General features: G+C 38.0%; 2 protein-coding genes and 1 pseudogene across 8 annotated transcripts; all 3 read left to right on the top strand.

Moving 5' to 3' along the window:
* The first annotated feature begins 1,268 nt into the window (after window positions 1-1,268).
* On the top strand, window positions 1,269-6,388 carry LOC147483098 (uncharacterized). Of its 6 annotated transcripts, none has more exons than XR_015205875.1 (3): window positions 1,314-2,621; window positions 5,707-5,800; window positions 5,904-6,169. XR_015205875.1 is itself a non-coding variant. In XM_086580311.1 (2 exons), exon 1 carries the CDS (start codon window positions 1,495-1,497, stop codon window positions 2,593-2,595), a length of 1,101 nt encoding a protein of 366 aa, XP_086436437.1. In that variant the 5' UTR covers window positions 1,269-1,494; the 3' UTR covers window positions 2,596-2,621; window positions 5,904-6,169. The 6 variants fall into 6 exon arrangements, 4 of the variants coding, with proteins under 4 accessions (XP_086436437.1, XP_086436438.1, XP_086436436.1 ...); XR_015205874.1 differs by having other exon boundaries at window positions 5,701-5,800; XM_086580311.1 differs by lacking the exon at window positions 5,707-5,800 and having other exon boundaries at window positions 1,269-2,621.
* A 1,471-nt stretch (window positions 6,389-7,859) lies between these two features.
* LOC147483097 (uncharacterized) lies at window positions 7,860-13,537 on the top strand. The gene is made up of 3 exons (XM_086579490.1): window positions 7,860-9,158; window positions 9,376-9,392; window positions 11,394-13,537. The coding sequence occupies exons 1-3, from the start codon at window positions 7,997-7,999 to the stop codon at window positions 12,483-12,485; spliced, it is 2,271 nt and encodes a 756-aa protein (XP_086435616.1). The 5' UTR covers window positions 7,860-7,996; the 3' UTR covers window positions 12,486-13,537.
* LOC147483096 (uncharacterized) lies at window positions 12,506-16,016 on the top strand (annotated as a pseudogene). The gene is made up of 3 exons (XR_015205506.1): window positions 12,506-12,520; window positions 12,710-12,771; window positions 14,213-16,016. The product of XR_015205506.1 is annotated as an uncharacterized LOC147483096 (transcript).
* Window positions 16,017-24,810: the final 8,794 nt, after the last annotated feature.

Raw genomic sequence — 24,810 nt, 5'->3', positions numbered from 1 at the left:
CGGTAGTCAACAACATGCTGATATTATAAAAAAATAATAATGCGTATAAGATAAATAATTAATTAGTCCAACTCAACTAATTAATATTCAAAATATTTAATCAAAACTAATTAATTACCTGAGTATTAGCCACTGCACTCGACACGTGTTTTGTATCATGTGTAGAAGACACAACTTCCATATCAAGTGCTTCTCCAGGTGCAAATTGCCAATCGAAGCCGTTCATCTGATACTCTAGTACATAGGAAATTGCCAATCGAAGCCGTTCATCTGATACTCTAGTACATAGGGATGTCTATCAGTCAGCGCGACATCCTCGGGTTCTTCTCCCCTACTGTCTTCTCCCCCACCGTAGTCTACTTCCTCAGGTTCTTCTCCCTCATCGCCAATGTCGTCTGTGTACTGCCAATCATCACCGTCGAAAGGTTCAAAAGGATCCATATCAAATTTTAAGAGTTTAGGTAGGTTTTTGTTTTTTTTTAACTAAGGATAGGGTTTTATAATTGTGAGAAGAGGTGAAAGTAACTGAACCACGCGACTTTGGAGCTGTTTATATAGAAGTAGCACGCGGTGTTCTGAACACCGCGCGGTTTTGCTAAAACCGCGTGGGCTTGGGCCTGTCAGTTGGGCTTTAGTGACGCTGTTTTGGCAAAACCGCATAGTTGTTTGGTGTTTTTTTGATGTTGCTTTTAAAGTTACTTAGTGTTTCTTTGGTTCAAAATTTTGGTGTTTTTTTAGTTGCTTTGCTAAAGATGCTCTTAATATCAAAAGTTCTCATTGCCAACTGGTATAATTGGCAATTTGGCATGTTAGCATAAAATGGGCTGTGGCCTTATGGGTGTGTGAATGTCCTAGTAATCCAAAGTACCCCAGTGACCAAGTCCATTATTTCTGGATTCATAATATTCAGATTGGAAAACTGTGTGTTTGAAATTTTAAAGGCTACGCATCTATGATACATTGATACATGCCAATATGGACAGGCTATATTTTTATGAGGTTATCGAAACAAAAAAGAAAAATACAGGCTACATTTTTAACCTCCGACACAACAATATGGACACTTGTTGATGTTGTATATGATTTATTTCACCGTTGTCACAGACATTTTGTATCTGTATCGGATACAGACGCACGTATTTTAGTTTTGTTCGATGTAATTTTTGCATGGAAGATGTTTTCTCAGTCATTTATTTATTTGGAATTGCATAAACAGATGATTGACAAGGGAAAATGAAAACAATATTTATTTCCCTTCTTCAGTAAACTTTAAGGAAAGTAAGGCCAAAATATAAAAAAAATCACATAAAAACTTTCGTGCCTAACACGTGAAACACAGAATTTCCGCTGGTAAAAGTAGGGTTTAAGGGTTTTAACATTTCTTCTCACTCCTTTTCACACACTGAGGAGTCTCTCCTCTATAGGGTTTAACACTGAACCGGGTTTCTACACATTGGTGAGTGAGTTCAATCCTCTTTTATTTTTTCATCTACAATGTTTCGTTTCATATGCAACAAAGTATTTCTGAAACAAGACATTAATAAATACCCATCTCTAATTAGATTCCTTTCTAACTACCCCATTAATCCAAACTCATTCAGAGTCTCATATTTAATAAATTCATGCGGATTATCTGAAGAGAAAGCTATTTCCGTATCCGAAAAAGTCCAATTTCAAACACCTACTAAACCAGACTTAGTCCTTAATTTGTTTAAGAACCATGATTTCCCTGACACCCACATTTCGAAAATCATCGAAAAGCTGCCGAAACTACTACAATATGATGTTGATAAAACCCTTAAACCCAAACTCGAGTATTTCCAGTCTTTGGGTCTTTCTGGTCCTGACCTTGCCAAGGTACTTTCGTCCGACCCATTACCGTTGAGTATTAGCTTAGAAGAGCAGATTAAACCTTCGGTTGATTACCTCAAGAGCATTCTTCAGACAGATAGTAATGTTGTTAGTGTGCTTAAGCGGTCTGTGTGGGTTCTTATGGAAAAAACACAGAAATCTTTGGCACCCAATATTGAAGTATTGCAATCACATGGTGTGCCGGATTCGAATATTTCGAAGCTACTAGTGACCCATCCGAGGTCATTTCTTAGAAGTGTTCAACGGTTTAAGGAAATAGTTGAAGAGGTTAAGAAAATGGAAGCTGACCCTACAAAGTATGTGTTTTGTAAGATGTTTCAAAGGTTGGCATCTATGAGTGAATCAAGCAAAGAAGTTAAATTTGGTGTTTTTAAGAAATGGGGTTGGTCTGATGACATGATTCTCAGTGTATTCAAAGCGTGCCCTGATTGTTTTGCGTTTTCTGAGAGCACGTTAATGATGAAGATGGACTTTCTTGTCCACAAAATGGGTTGTGATCCGTTGTTGATTGCGAAAAATCCTGAGGTTCTAACGTATAGCATGGAGAAGAAGCTTGTCCCAAGGTATTCAGTAATCCAAACTTTGATGTCAAATGGTCTGGTTCCGAAAGATTTGAATAAAGCTAGATTGTTAACTTTATCTAATCAAGGTTTCTTGGAGAAGTTTGTGACCAAGTTTGAGAATGAAGTTCCTGAATTGGTAAATGTGTACCAAGGGAAATGACTTGCTTTGGCTCCATGTTTTTCAAGGTAATGAAGCAAAATTTTATTTTTTCCTTAATTAATACTTACTAATGTTGTTATATTACCTGCTTCTGTTCTGATGTTCTCTTGCGAGATTTCTTAGCAATGGTGAAAATACAGTGACCAAAGTTTTTTAACACATCACAATAGATATATGATTATACAATATGCAAAAATCCTAATTTCAAAGGGCTCAGTTGACTAGCTATGTACATGCCGATGATAGAACCCTAGTTAAAAGATATTAACATCATGATTATGTTACCTCTTTAGTTCAGCCTCTGGTTTTCAGAAAACCTTCTAGATGGTCATTCCCTAATTCAACTGAAATTTGTTAATTCTTCGTGCATGATGTCTTTGATAGATTTTCTACAAGTAGTGCAAATACTCAATTGTTTAAGTGAATTCTTTTGATAGATATTGAAACTCGCCAACTTTACAATATCTAACAAGATAACATAAGCCTTTAAACCTCCTTGGTTTTAGCTCTATTTTAACAAGCAAACCTTTCCTGAATTTGCTGGGATAAAAAGGGGAGCAAGTGTTTGTTTTTTTTATTCTTTCAATTATGACAAAAAGTCTTGGAGAATGGGGACTTATTATATAATACAGGACATCTCTACTACTTATAAGTGGCGCGGCCTAGCTAGCCATATAAGCTGTCTGTCGGTTCTAACAATGCATCAATTTGCGACACGTGGGCGAGTTAGCCATTTGAACCAGTTTTTTTTTTTTTTTTGGGCCCTACCAGACAAAAAAAAGTAGAGAGATGTGGGAACCGCGTGAGACTGTGAGAGAGAGAGACCGTAAAAGAAGAGAGACGTGTTATGCTTATAAAGAAAGGTGCAGGTACAAGTCTTGGTACATGTGGGTTGTACTAACTTCAGCACACGTGCATAGCATGTGCATTTAGCTAGTGTATTATAAGAGTACACCACTCTTTCCTAAAATACGAGGTGAGTTCATTCAAGTGAGTGCCGAGTGGTACATGACGTAAGAGTTGCCTGGGGTGACTCTGACTTCCAACTCGGCAATTAACAATATTTTGTGGAAATTGTACATTAAAAAAAATAAGCTTTTCTTCAATAGCTTTGCAAAATCAGCTTCTAAGTTATTGGGCCTAGAAAACTCAATATTCGAGAGGACTTGGTGAAAAGTGAATTTGTTTAATAACAGTCAGTGATCCCGACTCAGGCTGATCATTGGCTGAAGTGCGTAACTCAAGCTTAATCTGAATATTATATGGGACTCTGAGTTCCATGGGATCCAAATTCAGTGGCAGAGCCATGATTTTGAGTGAGGGTTAGCCATTGATCCAAAAAAAAAAAAAAAAATTATTTTTGTTGTTATTAATTATTTAAACCCCATAACAAAAACAAGTAAATATTGAACATCAAAAATCATTTACAAAAGATGGTGCAAAAATATACAGCGTTTTTTTTAAAACAAAAAGAAAAAAGAAACCCAATAGGTGAATTTCAATCTATTCATAGTTGTCCCCAACGTTTTTTTATCATCCTTCATTGGAAGCACTACAAGATCAAAACAATATCAATGCTATCAAAAATTTCCTTTTCAATTTATGTTATTAAACAATAAATCAATTATTCATCCCCCATCTAATTGTGCAAACGATTCTTTATGATGTTTCATAGTAGAAAATACCCTCTCCACGGTGGCAGTAACATGTAAAATCAGTACCAACGTAGTCAACAAATAAATAAGTTGATACACAATATTTTTCTTCATCTTTACCAGTCAACAATGAGACAAAAGGGTATTGAAAAAAAATGATAAAATATTGTCATCACTCACTAGCAAATCAACAATGAAAATATTGAATAATAAAATCCTCTTCGTCTTCACTTGGTGCTTGTTTTTATTCTCTAAAATCAATCCCTAAAATATCAATCATTTCTTTTCTGAATCAATGCCTAATTAGCAATTAATGAATAAAATTCATTACTTTAAATCTCAAGATAAATATAACATCGAGTTTAAACTTAGGAATTACCAAAAAGTAAATATTGTAAAATAAAATAACTCGCGTGTCCACGGGTTATTTTTATTTTTCTTTCTAGTAATTCCTAGGTTTCGACTCCATATTTTATTTGACTTGAGATTTAAAGTAATGGAATTCATTGATTAATTGCTACTTTGGCATTGATTCAGAGAAGAAAAGATTGCTATGTTAGGCTTTGATTTTAGGGAATAAAAATAAACACCAAGTGAAGACGAAGATGATTTCATTATTCAATATTTTCATTATTGGTTTGCTATGGTGACAATAATTTTTTTTCTAAAACACTTTTGCTTCATTGATTGGTGGAGACAAAGAAAAACATTGTGTACAAATTTATTTATTTGTTGATTGCGTTGGCACTAATTTTATATGTTGTTACTATTACCGTGGAGAGGATATTTTATGCAATGAATATCATAATGAATCATCTGCGGATGTGGGATTAATGGGTGATCGATTGTTTACTAATATACATTGAAAATAAGTTTTTGATAGCGTTAATACCGAGTTGATCTTGTAGCCCTTCCAGAAGATGAAGGATGATAAAAAAACATAGGCTCTAAGGACTAACCTCTAGGCAATATGCGTGGCAGCATAACTACAGCTGATATTGCCAATCCATTCCTTGTTATTACTAGATGAGGTAACCTTCCTTGTAATAGTGAAACCCTTCTCTTTATTGTAATGTTCCCATTATATAAAGCCAATATTGACAATTCTTGTTAATAACTATCCTTCTGTTCTATATGACCTGTCTGGCTGTCCCTACTCTGCTGTTCTCTGCCACTATTAAGTGATATATAAGTAAAAAGTTTGCAGGAACTTTAAAATGAAATTGACTTACAGTGTTATTATGCAAGGCTGTGCCTTCTGCAAGTATTTAGTTACTGCCGCATATATATTATGTAAGGCTGTGCCTTCTGCAAGTATTTAGTTACTACGCATTTCTCTAAAGTAGGCTTAGTCTTGGACTGAATCAATACACAAATGAAAAGTTTCTTTTGCGTTTAAACATCTAGTAATAGTTTATATTTTGTGATCTTAATTGCTTTGTCATACTAGGGATAGTGTGGTGGGATTTGGAATCCGGAATATCTTTGGGATGCTTGCAGTATATATGATATTAGTTCTGCAGTCGTGCATTTGGTTGGTAAAAATGTGGGTCGGTGCTTCGGTACTTCCATTTTCCTGAAATATTGATTATTATATATTGTCAATTGTGGTGAGAAAGTTCAACAGCAGCTATCTGTCTTTTCTTCTACTAGGCAATGTGGGAGCTGCTCCAAGATACAAGACAGAAGTTAGATGTCTATGTAATTTGTGAATTTGTACTCTACATCTTTTCACATTCGGTGATATGGATCTTTTACTTATGGGAGACCAGATCCTGTACCCACATGTGCCAAAATGTTATTTCAGTGAAGTAAATATTTTTCAATAGGTTGTAATTAATAGCAGCTGTTAATGGCTGAAAGCTATTTATTCTAAGTGGATTATCTATTGATTATGAAAGAGTTCTTTTTTATTCTAAGTGTGAACTTCGATTATCTTTGGACGTGGGAAGACTGATTTGAGCCAACTGGACATATGTAAGCGCCCTCCTTTCACCATCAGAGCTGTGGATTTTAATATTTGAGGGGTCTTGTATGAAGGCGGCACCAAAGCTAGAACAACTAGTACTTAAACCTCGCTTCGACTTATCTATTAAAGCAGGAGTTTTCTTGAATTACCACTTCTTGTTTTGGTTAAATCTATTTTTGTTAGCCATTATTTGCTTAATATAAAATAAGCTGAATGAGGCAGTGTAGTAAAGGCGTTAAAAGCACCTAAAGCAACACCTTCCTCCGCGCCTTTAGGCACAAGGCGCGTGTACGCCTTTGCCGATCGGCGAGGCGTAGTAATAAAAAAATAGATATATCAAATAAAAAATAAAATAAATATTAAATATGACATGAATTATTACTGATTTGCTTAGCCAAACTTTAAAATTAATTTTATGTGATTGTACACATAAAACTATTGTAGTCATTTAAAAGAAAAATCTTAAACAATAAATAAAGAGCAAAATAAAACTTGTATCTCTCAATACAATTTAGCTCAACTTCAATAAACTAAAATAATGAACCAATAGAATTGAGTCAAATGAGTTTTTCATAAAATAGAACACGTGATTCAATTTTAGAATCCCGTAAAACTTCATTTAAAATTTAATTCATCTTTGTGTTTTTCTCAATCCATACAACTTAACATAAACTAGTCAAAATTAAGTTTAAAGTGTACTCTATAATGAAACTTACTAAATTTGTACAATTTCTTATATCATACAACAATTGGATCGAGTGTAAATGTGTCACGTATAGCAAAAATTGTAAAAAAAAACGAAAAAACTGTAAAATTGATAAAAAAAAAGAAAAACTGTAAAATATTACCTCTCGCCTTGGTCATAAAAGTGCGCCTTGCGCTTTAAGCGCGCCTAGGCGCGCGCCTTGACTACCCTGGAATGAGGCAACTGAATTATTGAAGATTCCTTAAAACTGAGGCTTTATTCTGTTAATGCTCCATGATATGGCAGATTGGCAGCACCACTTGTAAGTGTTAGAGATCAAACGAAGGTGAATAAATTCTTGTCAGACAGCGTAAACAATCTGAACTACAGTACCCGTGGCATCGGGCTAACTGGCTAATTCCTGTTTCCGAACCAGATTCCATAATTCTCGATAGCGGAGCCCTCATTTTCTTCGAAAACAGTTTATGAGGCTCTCCTGCAAGGCTACCTTGACGACTCATGTTGTTCGAATTGAAGAAACTATGGTTGACATGGGGATTTTTTACAGAAGTTCGAAACATCAAACGTCAACTTAGAAAAAGGAAGACGCATTCCAGCATTTAACTGCCCATAACATATCACAATACCCTAATCCCTAGGGACAAAGTTACTGAAAGCCTAGAAGTTGCAACAAGATTTCTTTGAGGCTTGGGAAACGAAAACAGGGATCTAGTAGCTACAGGTTGTGAATATCTCGACAAATTACAATTGTTGATACTTGGATAGTACAATACTACAATGTCACAATAAAATCAGTGAAATATTTCAAGTTTTATAACAAATATCGGCAATTTATCACAAAGGATGTATGTAGACACTGTACGTCTGCATATAACAACTTTTGAAGGCAATAAAAATCAAATGGAGGAAAATTGGCGACGACGTTTTTTTTTTGCAAATTTCAACATTCCAGCTGAAATTGGCGACGACGTTTTGAGAGTTGGTCGTAGTGTGAAGGCTCCTATAACTACATCAATTCTCTATCAAAAAAACAACTGTGAGCTTTCTCCGTTCATATTTATTTTCACTATAATGTACTTCCGCTTTCTCTGTTCAAGAAGACTAGATAGAGCAAAGGGGTTTTTGAATCGTGGAGATTCAACAAGTATATTATTGCGTTTTGTTGAAGCCCCATTTCTCATTAGGTCCATTTCCAGCAACCCCACACATAACAACTCATTCACAGTCTCTTACCTCGTTAATTCGTGTGGTTTGTCTCATGAGAAAGCTGTTTCTGCATCCAAAAAAGTCCAATTTGAGACCTCCACCAAACCAGATTCCGTTCTTAACCTTTTAAGAAACTATGGATTCACTGACACCCACATCTCCAAATTCATTCAAGACCGCCCAAAATTACTATCATCTGATGCTGATAAAACCCTTAAACCCAAACTCGACTTTTTCAACTCTATTGGTATTTCTGGCCCTGAGCTTGCCCAAATCATTTCAATGAACCCAGACATCTTGTTGAAAAGCTTAGAGAACAAAATTATACCATCCATTGCTTTCCTTAAAGGTATTTTTCATACAGAAAGTGATGTCATAACTGTGCTTAAACATTCAAAGTGGGTTATTTATAAAGATCCACAAAAAAGGCTTGCACCCAACATTGCGCTCTTGAGAACTCATGGCGTACCGGATTCCAATATTTTGAAGCTACTACTACGAAATGCTAACACATTATTGATGGTTCGGTTCAGTGAGGTTGTCGAGGAAACTAAGAAAATGAAGTTTGACCCTTCAAAAAATAGATTTGTTCAAGCAATTCGTGTATTGTCAGGCTTGAGCAAATCATCCTGGGATGCAAAATGTGACGTTTTCAAGAGTTGGGGTTGGTCTGAAGAGGTCATACTCATGGCATTCAAACGGCAACCTTTCTTTATGAGCTTATCTGTGAAGAAGGTAATGAGCTCAATGGAGTTTCTAGTGAACAAGATGGGTTACGATCCGTTACTAGTTTCCAAGTGCCCACAGCTTCTAAACTTAAGTTTGGAGAACAGGATTATTCCAAGGTTATCAGTAATCCAAGTTTTAGTCTCAGATGGGATAATTGCAGAAGCTCACAACATCAGTGCTTTGTTGATAATGTCTGATAAGGACTTCATTAGGAAGTATATCACAAAATTTGAAGATAAATTTCCTGAACTTATTAGTATATACCACAGAAGACAAATGGTTAATGAAGCACCTGCATGCTGACAACGCATGTCTCAATGGTGGACTTAGTCTCAGACTGAATCAATATTTGAATGAAACGTTCCCTCAGCTCCGTAACGCAATAGTATTTATTTTGACTTCTGAGATGTCAAAGAGTTTTTTGTTTTGTCCAGGTGTGAAACATACTAGGAATAATGTGGTGGAATTTTGAGTATGGAACATAGTAAGGATGCTTGCATTGTTAATGATTTCAGCTGCGTTCTTGCCTCTGGTTGGTAAAAAATATGGGTTCTAAGTGCTTCGTTCTGCTGAAAGACCGATTATTCTCTATCAGCAAGTGTGGGTGTTAAGTGCTTCTTTCCTTCAATAGCTTTTCTTATCTATCTAATCTTTGAGTATTTGGTCTACACATGTTCTCATTGCGTATTTTCTGTTCACTCTGGAGTTATGGGAGTCGAGGACTTGTGTGCTGTTGAAAGAATACCTCCAAAACTTCCATGGGCATTATTGTATTCAGAGCATGCTGAGAGTTATTTATTCAAATTGCACTTTTATTTAAATATTTTCTTCGGTTTAGTGTCAAGCGTCAGCTTTGACTTTCTTTGGACAGTGGAAACCTATACGAGTCAACTTACCCAAGTTAAGCTTTCCTTCTCAGAAGCTAGAGGATTTTAATTTTGAGTGGTCTGGTGTTGTAGCACCAAATCTAGAATGACTAGAAGTTCATTCTCTCTTTTATTTTTCTGTTTTTAGATGGCCGCTTTCTCTGTTACGGCTCTTTATTAAGCAAAGCACTGGACTCGGGCATAGCATAAGCAAACCTAAAGGCCGAACGCACACGGCCTGAACAGTCTGAGGTTGACCTTTTTTGGTCAGCTCAGCAGTAAATGGAATCAGGCTGAATGCTGTTGATGAAACAGATCCCATCATGTGGAAACTACATACTATAGGCGCCTTTTGTTTGGAAACTGTGTTTGAAGCCTTCATGCTGTGTTAAAAGTTAAAACTAAACACGGTTGTTAAACGTGCTTTAGATGTCCAAATAGGCTCTGCTATGGATTGTTACAACTCAGGATATTAAAATGACAAAACACGCTTTAGGAAATGACCAAACTCCTAAAAAAGTCTTTCCAGTGAACAAGTTCACTCCAAGCTTTAGCCTTCAGGAACTGACCTTATAGGCAACAATTGTCCCGTCTACCATTGCATTGCCCAAAAGGAGGGATCAAGTTGTTACATGTTGTTAATGGTCTTTTTGGCTATTTCTGGGTAGTGAGTACTGTATCCGTGCCGTGCAGAACTGCCGATAAATGATGTTGTTGGATTTATCATGATAACAAACGACTCTGCCGATAAATGTTAAAAGCTCGCAGAATCAGCAACACATGGAATATGTGTGGAACTTTCAGGTATCCATCTTTGTTATTAGTAGAGCTGGCAATGGGTTGGATCAGTTCGGATATATTGCAATCCAGAACCATTCCGCTTTTTAGCAATGCAGATCTAGAACCGGACCGAACCTAAATGGATATTTGAGTTAGAAACCAAAACCGAACCGAAAACTTTTTTGATTCCGAATCCGATCCATTCCAAACCAATAACCTCGAACCGAAAACTTTTTTGATTCCGAATCCGATCCATTCCAAACCAATAACTTCAATTTGGACCGGATCTTTAGTAATTGAATCCTAATTTCCATTTATAAGTATATATTTTTTTGCTAAATATATACAAAAATCCAAAAGGCATAACTCATTGATTAAAGAAGAAAATTTTATTACTTAATCAATTTAGAACTCTATCAAAGAGTTACTGATCTCATTTAAAATAGGTTTGCCAAAAAAAAAAAACTATTGTTTATTATATTTTATAATGCTTACTGTCACATAAAAAATTTGGTCACGGTTCAATACATACTTAATCCATAACCAATCCAATAAGAAATTGGTTCTGATTTTCAAGACCCAGAACCGGTCTAAAATGCTAACTACCTATATCAGACCCATTTTTTTTGGTTCGGACCGGATCGGATATCGGTTCTTACCTGACCCCATTGCCAACCCTAGTTATCAGACGACATTTATACCAAAACGAAATTTGCGAACTGGTAGTTTTGGTAGCGCTAGCATATCGAATATCTGTCCGGCATTTTATCCCTCAAACCCTCAAAGGCTCAAATTTAATTGGCAATTTCAACGTTCCAGTTGGAGCGTTTTGAAGGTTATGAAACTGCAACTCAATATTGAAAACTGTGAGCTTTCTCTATCCTTAATTCTTTAGCAAACAAGTGAATGCGAGTTATTTTCTTTTTACGAGTATGTTTCGTTCTCTCTGTTCGAGAAGGCTAGATAGAGCAAAGGGGTTTTTCAATAGTGGAGATTCCGCAACTATATTATTGCGATATGCTGAAACCCCATTTCTTATTAGATCCATTTCTAGCAACCCCACACATGAAAACTCCTTCACTGTCTCTTACCTGGTCGATTCATGTGGACTGTCTCGAGAGAAAGCTGTTTCTGCATCCCAAAAAGTCCGATTTAAGACACCCACCAAACAAAATTTTGTCTTCACCTTGTTTAGAGAACATGATTTCCCAAACACCCACATCTCCAAAATCATCCAAAAGATGCCAAAACTACTTTCTTCTAAGGTCGATAAAACCCTTAAACCCAAACTCGACTTTTTCAACTCTATAGGTCTTTCTGGCCCTGACCTTGCCAATGTCATTTCAAGGGACCCAAACATATTGATGACAAGCTTAGAGAATAAAATTATGCCCAACGTTGCTCTCTTGAGAACTCTTGGTGTACCCGATTGCAATATTTGTAAGCTTTTACTGCTAAATGCTCGCACTTTTTATATTTGTAATAATTCATTTAATAAGAGTGTCGAGGAAGCTATGAAAAGGGAGTTCGACCCTTCAAAATATGTATTTGTTAGGGCAGTTCATGTATTGTCATGCTTGAGCAAATCTTCCTGGGAAGCAAAGTGTGAGATTTATAAGAGGTGGGGTTGGTCTGAGAAGGAGATAAATACTGCATTCAGACGTCAGCCTACGTGTATGGGGATATCCGAGAAGAATATAATGAGCACCATGGAATTTCTAGTGAACAAGACGGGTTATGATCCGCTACTAATTTCTAAGACCCCTGTGGTTCTATTATACAGTTTGGAGAAGAGGACTATTCCGAGGTTATCAGTAATAAGAGTTTTAATCTCAAATGGTATTGTTGTGGAAGATTACAAATTGGCTACTTTGTTATGTATTTCTGAGAAGAACTTTTTGAGGAAGTATGTCACCAAATTTGAAGGTACAGTTCCTGAGCTTTTCAGTGCATACCAAGGGAAGACAAATGGTTTGTGACCTTTTTGCTGCAGCATCAGATGACCTTACTGCGAGTTAGCTAGAGTTGTCTATCCGGTTGGAACCAATTCTGAGGATTTAGGTTAACCTTAAACAGTTGAGTTTAAACATTTGGGTGAAAACTGAAATTAAATTTTTTCCTTATCCTACCAACCTTTTAGAATGACATAAATTTCAAAGAGTTAGCAATTTTTTCATGGTTAAGTGAATCCAGTAATTTGCAGGTGATCCTGATTTATTTTATACGCCGGGATGGCTACATTCAGAAGTCTGGTAGTAGAGACAGGTACTTGCAAGAGCAGTACTGTAAACGAGCTTCATTCTTTTGTAAGAGGTGGAGAGAGAAAATGGCCAGCTGCTTTGAAAGACAAAGGAGGGGACCCTTTTGATCGGAAATAGTAGGAGATTGTTTCTGACGAGTCACAGAGGATTGCTGCAAATGTCTAAGGGCTCGTTAGCTGATATGAAAGTAACATTGGAGGAATTGGAGGAATCATTTATGCAGAAGGGCAGGGAACTCATTGAAGCTCGAAACATCATTAATTGCCTAGTTTAGGCGTGGAACTTACTAGGAATGACATGGTCAGATTTTTTTGGCTCTTCAGTCAAGCCTTTGATTGGTGCATTATGGATTAATTGTTCTGAATGTATGTGTCTGCCTGTCTGGTACTACGAAAGAATTTGGTCCTATAACTTCAGGAGAGCAAATGTTTCAGTGGTCTACCAAGAAGTGTTAGGCATTAAGGAATGATTATAGGCTTGCAAGATGATGCATGGAAGTGGCGTTGGATTCTTTGCGTGTTGTTCAAGCAATCATGAGAATGTAGGAACCTCCCTGCTTTTGTATGAATGTGTTAGAATCCATCTTTCAATTGGTGGCCTGCTGATTATCTAACCTCCCTGTACTTTAGTGAATGTAATAGTTCTAGACTTCTAGCTATGTATTGATGTTCGATCCTCCTTTTGATGAAAGAATTAGCAAAATTGTAACGGAGGATGGACTAGGTACTGTGCATCAAAGATTTATTAATGAAAGCTAGGATTGCCGTAAATCTGTAATCCCACTTAATCCTCTAAAAAAAAAATGCTTTAGCTAACAAAGACTTAATTAACTATCGAATACTTGGTCCTAGCCCTACATTTCCATCAGTTCCATGCCATGGGAATATGGGAGGGCTGATAATGCAGTATATGCGTGCTAGGCAATTAGCGGAGTCTACCAGTAGTGGACACAAGTCAAAATCCTCTCTAATTATGTTGACCTCGAAACATTGACAAATGGATATCAGCAGAGAGTTGATATTTCACGGCTCCAACCTCCTTGCAATTTTTTTTTTCTTCTTCGAGGGGTTTTAGCTTTGGGGAACGGCATGCAGTTTAAAATTTATAGGCTTGGTGAGCTTTCTCTATCCTTCACCTCTTTTTAAAACAAGTGAATGCTGTTTAGTTTTAGCAATGTTTCGTTTTGCCTGCAAAAGAGTATGTAATAGTAGTAGATCAAGGGGTTTTTTGTTTACTCAAGATTCAACAACAGTTTTGCGTTTTGTTGAAACCTCATTTTTCATCAGACCCATTTCTGCATGAGAACTCATTCACAGTTTCTTACCTCGTCAATTCATGTGGTTTGTCTCATGAGAAAGCTGTTTCTGCATCCAAAAAAGTCTATTTTGAAACCTCGACTAACCCAGATTCAGTCCTCACCTTGTTTAGAAACCATGATTTCCCAGACTACTATCATCTGATGCTGATAAAACCCTTAAACCCAAACTCGAGTATTTCAACTCTATAGGTCTTTCTGGCCTTGACCTTGTCAAATTCATTTTCAAGAAGCCTAGCACCTTGATGGTAAGCTTAGAGAATAGAATTATTCCTGTCATTTCTTTCCTCAAAGGTATCCTTCCTACAGAAAGTGATGTCCAAACTGTAATAAAACGCGGCGGATCGTGGGTTCTTAGTCAAGATCCACAAAAAGTTCTTGCGCTCTTGAGAACTCTTGGTGTACCCGATTGCAATATTTTTAAGCTATTAGTGTTAAATGCTCGCTCATTGTTGAGTAGTGATTCGTTTAATAGGAGCGTTGAGGAAACTAAGAAAAGGAAATTCAACCCTTCAAAATATGTATTTGTTAGGGCAGTTCATGTATTGTCATGCTTGAGCAAATCATCCTGGGAAGCACAGTGTGGCATCTATAAGAGGTGGGGTTGGTCTGAGAAGGAGATAAGCACAGCATTCAGACTACAACCTTCTTGTATGGGGTTATCTGAGAAGAACATAATGAGCACCATGGAATTTCTAGTGAACAAGGTGGGTCATGATCCGTTACTAATTTCTAAGACCCCTGTGTTTCTAAGACCCCTGTGGTTCTATTATACAGTTTGGAGAAGAGGACTATTCTGAGGTTATCAGTAATAAGAGTTTTAATCTCAAATGGTATTGTTGTGGAAGATTACAAATTGGCTACTCTGTTATGTATTTCTGAGAAGAACTTTTTGAGGAAGTATGTCACCAAATTTGACGGTAAAGTTCCTGAACTTTTGAGTGTCTACCAAGGGAAGAAAAATGGTTTGTGACCTTGTTGCTGCAGCGTCAGATGACCTTACTGCAAGTTAGCTGGAGTTCTCTATCCAAATAGAACCAATTGTATGGATTTGGATTAACCTTGAACAGTTGAATTTAAACGGTCGGGTAAAAACTGAAATTAAATTTCTCCCTTATCCTACAGATCTTTTATAATGACAGGAATTCCATAGAGTTAGCATTTTTCATGGCTGAGTAAATCCTAACAAAAATGTGCTGGTGATGCTGATTTCTTTTACAAGTTAGAATGGCTAGACTCTGAGTCTGGTAGTAGACTAGTAGAGACAAATACTTGCGAGAGCATTACTGCAAACAAAGGGAAAGTGGCCTGCTGCTTTGAAAGACAATATTTGTCCAAGTCAATGTAACTTAGATCGGAAGTAGTAGGAGAATGTTTCTGACGAGTCACAGAGGATTGCATAATTGTCTAGAGGGATCGTGAGCTGACATGAAAGTAACATGGGCAGAATTGGAGGAACCATTTATGCAGAAGTGCAGGGAATTCATTGAAGCTCGAAACATCATTAATTGCCTTGTTGAGGCGTGGAACTTACTAGGAAGGACATTGTTGGATTATTTGGCTTTTCAGTCAAGCCTTTGATTCGTGAAACGGTGGTGCTATGTTTTCCATTATGCTGGAAGATTGTTCAGCAAAAGTGGTTGGGGCTTCGGAGGTTTTAACTTTCAACAGCAGCTACATGCCCTTTTTTTTTTCTCCCTAGTTCTACCTCGTCTGTGATGGTGGTATTCAATACACATGTTTACTTATTGATTGGAGTCTAAACTTAGGGGGGTATGTTTGTGTATTTTCAAGGTTAATAGCAGCTGTTTTTAGCATAGAGCTTTTTAGTCAAAATGGTCACTGTGCTCAGGGAAAACAATACACTTTCCCAAAATATCATCTTTTGTTATTTTTGTAGCTCTTTAAGTTCATTAAAGAAAAAATTATTGATATGGGTATTGAACTATAGTGGATTTTACATTATGAGTACTGTATTATTTTTTTTGTAAAATAAGATACCGTTTATTTTAAATATTGCTAATATGGGTACTCCATATGTACGCTGTTAAGTATTTATACGTATTTGATGATTTGACAAAAAGAGAACTAATTTCAAAATTTGACCATTGTACAATTATAAAGCAAACACATTTTGACCGTTGCAAAATTAGTTGACTTTGTTTGCCAAATCATCAAATACGTATAAATATTTAACAACGTACATAACTAGTACCCATATTAGCATATTATCAATATTTGAAATATACGGTACTCTATTTTACAAAAATAATAATACAGTACCCATAATATAAAATCCATTATATTTTCGTCAATAATTTTTTATTCAATAAAATCCTTAATCCAGATTCCACCACAGAATTAAGTCGAATTCTATCGAACCAATCTGCGATACTTACCTAGATATGATTATCGTTAGTCAATGTCTGATGCCTGGTTCAAACGTCGACCTCTATATGGTGTTTCATGGAATAATTATTCTGGATGTGTGTGTTCCTGTCTCGTACTCTTGTATACTGGATCCTTGGAGAGGCATGTGGCATTCTCCCACGTCCCATCCCTTGCAGATTTTATATGATTACGCATGCTCAAAGAAAAAACATTCAACATATATACATATCCTAGACTCTTAGAGTAGGCATTTCACAACAATTTCATCCTTCTCAATATATTTTCTGTAGAGAAAAAGGGATTTTTTTTCTATTTCATGTCTAGAGCGCACTCGCTACCTCGGATGGGCTGCCTGACATCTTGTGACCAGTGTTTTAAGCGCAAGCCTCCGATGGGGCGACCCTCCAGTTGTTTTGGGGGCATCCTACACCTCGGTGGCGACTGCCCACCAATTCAGCCCGAAATTCAATTTGTTTGAAGCTTTTCCGAAATAGTATAAAAATAGGTTTTTCTAGAAAACCTAACTTTTCCAAAATCAAGAAAGAGAGATTATAAGAGAGCAATTCTTTGTGAGTTGAGTATTCATTCTTTGTGAGTGAATTGAGAGACTTGTAATCTGCACTCCGACATCTAGTAAAGCTTGGAACTCGCGGTGTGGACGTAGACAAATTGCCGAACCACGATATATCTCGTCTTGTGGTTTGTTCTTCTTTTACATTAATTGTTTTACTTTATATGCTTGTTATTTGATATTGAGAAGTGTTGGGATATTGCTTGGAGGGTGTTGAAGTCTTGTCTATTGAGAAGGATCGATCCTTGTGTTGGATTGATCCGTTTGTTGTGGGTAACGTTATTTCTGCAGTCATATATTCACAACAATTGGTATCAGAGCGTAGGTATACGACCTAGGATTTTGAGTTTAGTGCTCGAAATTTGTGTAGACAAGGTGTTCGATTAAATTCCGAGGTGAATTTTTTTTTTGGGTTATTGTGTGTAACTTGAAAGATGGCTCCCAAGATGTCAAACACAAGGTTTGAAGTAGAGAAGTTTAATGGGAAGAATAACTTTGGGATTTGGCAAGTCCAAGTAAAGGACATCCTCATCCAACAAGGTTTGCACAAGGCTTTAAAGAGGATTAAATCTAAGGCGGCGAGTATGAGTAATGATGATTGGGAAGAGTTCGATCTTCAGGCTTGTTCATCAATCCGGTTATGTCTTGCTAATGAGGTCATGTATAGTGTGATGGGAGAAAATACCGCCGCGGTATTTGGCTCAAACTAGAGTCTATGTATATGACCAAGCATGATTTAACAAGATGTACCTTAAGAAGCGTCTTTATCGGTACATGATGGTCGATGGTTCAACGATGCAAGAGCACGTTAGTGAGTTCCGTCGACGCGTCTAGCGGATTATTTGAATGTTGGTATGAAGATGGATGATGAGGATCAAAGCGACATGTTTAATATTCTCCTTGCCGAAAGCTATGAGCATCTAATGACTACATTCATGAACAGAGAAGTCGCCGATCTTGACGAAGTTCGAGTGCACTTCTTTCTTATGAGTTGATGAAGAAGACACGTGTAGAGAATAACATTGATGCAGTCGGGGGCTAGTGGCAAGAGGAAATTAAAGATGAACGTAATTATTCAAGTAATGAGAATTCTAGGTCCAAGTCAAAGAAGCCTTTAAAACATGTACAGTGCTACAATTGCAATGAAAATGGACATTACGCAAGTAATTGTCCTCACCCGAAGAAAGAGAACAAGAGAGATGGTCAGAAGAAAGGTAAGGCAAAAATTGAGGCAAATTATGCTTCAAGCTCTGAAGAGGATGAGTTCAGTCTCTGTGTGTCCACACAAGATTATATGGCCGAAAGGTGGATTCTTGATTCTGGATGTTCCTATCATATGTGCCCGAATAGAAAGTGGTTTACTTCTTATGAGAGCATTGGTGGTGGTTCCGTTTTAATGGGTAATGACGTTGCTTGTAAGACGGTAGGAATTGGAACTATACGGGTCAAGATGTATGATGGTGTAGTGAGGACTTTAACCGATGTGAGACATGTTCCTGAGCTAAAGAAAAGTCTTATTTCTCTTGGTACCTTGGACTCCAAAGGCCACAAGTTTGTGGGCGAAGGTGGAGTCCTAAATATTGTTAATGGTTCTTTAGTTGTTATGAAGGGTCCAAAATATGGAACCTTGTATACTCTGATAGGTAGTACGGTGATAGGCGATGTAGTAGTGGGTGCATGTAGTAATGATTCTGAGTGCACTAAGATATGACATATGTGTTTAGGGCATATGAGTGAAAAGGGTTTGTCTGAGTTGTGCAAGCGAGGGTTCTTGAAGAACTTAAAGAAGCCAAGTATGGGGTTCTGTGAGCATTGCGTTTATGGAAAGCAGTGCAGAGTCAAGTTCAAGTCAAGCAAGCACACGACAACAGGCATCCTTGACTATGTGCATACGGATGTTTGGGGACCCTCCAGGGTGGCTTCCAAGGGAGGTAACTGCTATTATGTCTCATTCATTGATGATCATACTCGCTATGTGTGGGTGTATATGATGAAATCGAAAGATGAAGTGTTTGCGACATTTAAGAAGTGGAAGGCAAGGGTTGAGAATCGCACGATAGGAAGGTAAAGACATTACAAATCGACAATGGTAATGCCGAGTATACCTATGGACCTTTCCAAGAGTTAAATGCGGCGAACAAGGAATTGCCGACATTGATACCGTCGAGGGGCACGCCACAATGAGAATGGAATGGCGAGAGGATGAATAGAACTTTGCTTGAAAGAGCAAGATGTTTATTGTCTAATGCCGTCTAGGCAAAGAGTATTAAGGCGGATGCACGATTATGTCCATGGCGTGTTACCCGTATAATAGGTCACCAGTACCAGCTATAGATTGCAGGACACCTTATGAGGTGTGGTCAGATAACCCAGCTGATTATAGTATTTTGCGAGTGTTTGGATCGACAGCTTACTACCATGTGAGGGACAACAAGCTAGATCCTAGAGCTAAGAAGGACATATTCTTAGGCTTCGCAAATGGGGTAAAGGGATATAGATTGTGGTGTCTAGAAGACCACAAGTTCCTGGTCAGCAGAGATGTTACCTTTGATGAGACTTCCGTGTTATCTTTCAGTAAGCCGGAAGTAGCTGGGCAGAATGGTGAGTCTATAGAAGTTCAAGCTACTGAGCTTGAGTTGTCTGATGCGCCAGATGACCGGTTAGATCATAATGAGGTACCAAATCATGGAACCACACAAAGAACAGAAGAAGAAGAGCAAGAGCATCCGCGAACTTGTAGTGGCCGACCCTAGGCCACGAGACAAGTTAAAGAAGTGCACAAGTATGGGCACGAAGCCGTGAAACACTATGGTCGTGGATTTAGTGGCATATGCAACCGAATATCGAAGATGATGAGCGGATAGTTTCAAGGAAGCCGTTAGAGATGCTCATTACGAGATTGGTTGGTAGCTATGCAAGCGAGATGGAATCTCTTGATAAAAATCACACATGGGACCTAGTTTTATTGCCAAAGGGCAAAAGGACTATCGGCAAAAAATGGGTGTTCGAAAGAAAGAGGTCCTTCCCCGAACCGACAAAGACGGGTACAAGGCAAGAGTGGTAGCAAAGGGTTTTTCACAGAAGGAAGGAGTCGACTACAATGAGGCATTTTCCCCGGTGGTCAAACATAGGTCCATTCGTGTGTTATTGAGTTTAGTTGCTCACTTCAACTTGGAGTTAGAGCAACTTGATATGAAAACTGCTTTCTTGCATGGGGACTTGGAAGAAGAGATCTATATGAGACAACCTGAAGGGTTTGTCGTTGATGAGAAAGAAGATTATGTATGCAAATTGAATCGGTCACTGTACGGGTTAAAGCAATCACCCAGGCAATGGTACAAGCGCTTTGACACATTCATGATGCAACATGAGTACACCCGGGTAAGTATGACCGCGTGGTCTACTTTTAGAAGGCTTCGTGATAATGACTTCATCTATCTCCTGCTTTATGTAGATGACATGCTTATTGCTTCCAAAAGCATGGTGGAAATAGACAAGTTAAAATCTCAACTTAGCTCTGAGTTTAAGATGAAAGACTTAGGTGGAGCCAAGAAGATACTGGGCATGGAGATTGACAGAGATAGAAAAAAGCGACGGATAGTTGTATCTCAGAAGAAATACCTTCAGAAAGTAATTTCTCAATTTGGTATGGAGAATGCAAAGTCGGTTTCTACACCTTTAGCTGGGCATTTTAGGCTTTTAGCTAAGTTCTCTCCTAGTTCGGTGGAGGAACAAAAGCATATGGCTAATGTTTCTTATGCAAGTGCCGTGGGCAGTTTGATGTTTGCTATGGTGTGCACACGCCCAGATATTTCACAGGCAGTTAGTGTTGTAAGTAGGTATATGGCAAATCTTGGGAAGCAGCATTGGGAGGCAGTGAAATGGGTACTAAGGTACTTGAAGGGTACCTTGGATGTGGGATTAGCTTATGGTGGAGGCACTTGTTATGTCAGTGGGTTTGTGGATTCTGATTATGCAGGTGATCTAGATAGACAACGATCGACTACTGGTTATGTGTTTATGATGCACGGTGCACCGGTTAGTTGGAGGTCTATGCTACAAAGCTGATTCTATCTACTACCGAGGCGTAGTATATGGCGCTGGCGAGAGGCGAAGAAAGAGGCACTATGGCTTCGAGGTCTTCTAGATGATATGGGTATTGAGCAGAACAATGTTGCTTTGTATTGTGATAGTCAGAGTGCTATTCATTTGGCGAAGAACCAAGTTCATCATGCTCGGACCAAGCATATTGATGTCCGTTATCACTTTATACGGGATGTCGTTGAGGATGATGATGTAGCACTTGAGAAAGTGGACACCCATGACAATCCTGCTGATATGTTGACGAAAGTTGTCACCGGAGTTAAGTTCCAACACTATTTGGACTTGCTCCAAATCTTACATGTTTGAAAGAGCCTTTTGTGGGCATGCCCCTTCGGGGCAGTTGACTGCGAGTCTTCCTTGTTGGATGTGTTCCTACTGGATGTGTTATTGCTGGATGTGTTCGGCTTGGTTTTATGTGTTCGGCTTGGTTTTATGTGTTAAAACCTCACCGAGGTGGAGAATGTAGAGAAAAAGGGATTTTTTTTCTCTTTCATGTCTAGAGCGCACCTGCGCCTCAGATGGGTGCGACCTGCACTGTGACCAGTGTTTTGAGCGCACCTGCGCCTCCGATGGGCGCGACCCTCCAGTGTTTTGGGCGCACCTACGCCTCCGATGGGCGCGACTTGCGCTCCACCAATTTCAGCCCGAAATTCACTGTTTCGGAAGCTTTTCTGAAATAGTATAAAAATAGGTTTTTTCTGTAGAAACCTAACTTTTCCAAAACCAAGAAAGAGAGAGATTATAAGAGAGCAATTCTTTGTGAGTTGAGTATTCATTCTTTGTGAGTGAATTGAGAGACTTGTAATATGTTACTCCGGACATCTAGTAAAGCTTGGAACTCGCAGTGTGGACGTAGACAAATTGCCAAACCACGATATATCTCGTCTTGTGGTTTGTTCTTCTTTTACATTAATTGTTTTACTTTATATGCTTGTTATTTGATATTGAGAAGTGTTGGGATATTGCTTGGAGGGTGTTGAAGTCTTGTCTATTGAGAAGGATCGATCCGTTTGTTGTGGGTAACGTTGTTTCCGCAGTCATATATTCACAACATTTTCTTTAATTATCAAAAGCTTGGTCCTAGTCCTATGCCCGACATCATTCCATTGTATGCAGTCAAACTTTGAATTCTGGATCTTCTCGCTCAAACTCTTCCATGCCATGGCATGGTCCATTGGTCCAATATCAATACATGCGTGCTAGTCAATTAGCTGTGTGGTACTGTAAAAGCATTCCCAATACAAGTCACTATGAGGGGAAATAGGGACTTGTCACCCTTATGGAGCCAAAAACCCTTGTCCAATGCAAAAGTGATAGGGTTGTCGTGGGCAAATATTGTTAACCCGATATTCCAGCCTATATATCGTGACTAATGAGAAATATCGATGTAAGGGTCGATATTTCCCAATTATAGTTTGTATGTTGCAGGTTTAAGCGGGAAAATGAGGAAGAGAAAGAGAAGGGACACGTGGCACAAGCTGATTGGACAAAACTGTACTTACAACACTATATAAAGACGGGAAAAGGAAGAAGTGATTCCATTCCAAAATCATTACACAAAATCTGTAAAACAAGAACAAGAGAGAGAGATATCTGTAACCGATATTATTCTTCAAAAACACTCATTTGTAGTTCAATTGAATCTTTGCTTTTCATATTGAGTTTCTTCATTCTATTTAGATTTAGTTAGTTTCTCTGATCACTACATTGGCGCCGTCTGGGTTCAAAGACAAAGATCGACTGTTTTGTTTTTCGTTTCTTTTTCTTTGATCGAATCCATTGATTGAAATAATGGTGGTAAAGAGAAACTGTTGGTAAGGTCAGGGAAGGATTAAGGATCAAGAAAGGACATTATTTTCTTAATTTCTTTGAAGTTTTGCAATCTATTGTGAAGGAGTTGGAAAGAGTTTGATAGGATTAGTGGAGAATAGAAATTTGGTTAAAGAAAGTAATCAAGATACCTCCAAAGCGTGCTACAGCAAGTAAAGCAATGATGGTGAATGAGGGAAGCACTTCTCAGGCTGTGTCTAAGAATAAGGATCGAAGATCAACAAGTAGAATGATAGAAGAAGTAGAGGAAATACAAGAAAAAGAAGTATCTCTGAAAGACTTGTTGAGAAGGATGAATGAGTTAGAAAAGCAAAATCAGATGTTAATGGCTGAGAATAAAGCAATAAGGGAGGAGAAGGAGAAGCGTGCTGAAGACGCTATATATGAGAAGGATAACGAGGAGTCGAGTTCTGGAACTCCAGTAGTACGAAAGAGTCATCTCGAGGAGAGGAGAAGGAGTCATGTTGAAGAAGTACAATCTGTAGCGAGGACGACATTGAAAGTGGTGCAAGAAGAAGAAGGTAAAACACTAGTCATAAAGGAAATGGTTCAGGAAATGATGTAGAAGCAATTAGGAGACCAGCTATTGGAAAAGGTCTCGGCGTCGATAAGAAAGCTGGCAGATGATGTTGGTAGAAATCCATTAAAAAAGGAAATAGAGAGGGCCTCGTTACCTCTGAAGTTCAAAAATCCAAAATTGAGCCAATATGAAGGAGCTACTGACCCCATGGACCATCTTTTTGGTTATTGATATCAGTTCTCGATATATCAGGGCACCGAATATTGGGATACTGTATTATGTCGATCATTTTTGTCAAGCTTGAAAGGGAAAGCATTAAAGTGGTTTTGCACAATTCTAGAGGGATCCATTTCATGCTTCAGAGAGATTGAAGAAAGGTTCCTCACTAATTACGGTCACTAGAGGGTGAGGCCAAAGCAGGTGTCAGCTTTATTCCAATTGAAGCAAGCGAAGAAGGAGTCATTAAAATATTTCTTAACAAGGTTTAAGGCTGAAACGCAGGCAGTAGAAAGATTGGATGAATCAGAAATGACAACTGTCATAGCTTTTCAAGCTGGGGTAATACCAAGATCTTATATGCATAAGTATCTGTTGAGGAAAGAGGTGAAAACATTGCAAGAGTTGTATGATAAGGTGGATAGCGATATCATAGTAGAGGAGGCAAAGGAAGATTTTGTGGTATGGCCGAAATATACTCTTAGGGAAATGAAAGGAAGGCCTTATTGTCAATTTCACAAGATCGAGAATCATGGGACTAATAGGTGTCTCCAATTATTAAAAGAAATAGACAGGCTAATGAAAGATGGGAAGCTGAGAGAGTTTCGTGCTGATGTTAGACCTGCGGAGACAGCGACCATAAGGGAGAAGCCATTGGGCGTAATAAACATGATTTACAAGGGGGAAATTCCTCAGATTTTTTTTTCGAGATAAGATAAGGAAGATCTCGACGGTCAAAGAAGTGCTCGAGGTCAATATCGAACCAGTACTTGTGAGTCAGCAGCTAATATCGGCTAGCATTCTTGGGGCAATCATGTTTGTACCGGAGGACTTGTCTAAGGTAATGTTGCCACATGATAATGTGTTGCTAATCACTTTGCGCATTTTGGGTTATGATGTACAGAAGATATTAGTGGACTGTGGTGTTCAGTTAATATTTTATTTTGGAAAGCGTTCAAAGGAATTGATCTCGATGAGTCATATTTAAAACCACCAAAGTTCAATTTATATGGTTTTAATGGAACTTCTACCAAACCTGCTAGAGAGATAAAATTGCCAGTTTGAGCTGGGCCTCAAACGGTGATGACGAAATTCG

Source organism: Coptis chinensis, chromosome 8 (assembly GCF_015680905.1).
Source record: "Coptis chinensis isolate HL-2020 chromosome 8, ASM1568090v1, whole genome shotgun sequence".
In the NCBI taxonomy this organism is placed as follows: Eukaryota; Viridiplantae; Streptophyta; class Magnoliopsida; order Ranunculales; family Ranunculaceae; genus Coptis; species Coptis chinensis.
This window is presented reverse-complemented; position numbering and strand designations above follow the sequence as displayed.

Coding starts and splice junctions, on each gene's coding strand:
- LOC147483097 (XM_086579490.1), top strand. CDS start 7,997: ATGTACTTCCGCTTTCTCTGTTCAAGAAGACTAGATAGAGCAAAGGGG.
- LOC147483098 (XM_086580312.1), top strand. CDS start 1,495: ATGTTTCGTTTCATATGCAACAAAGTATTTCTGAAACAAGACATTAAT.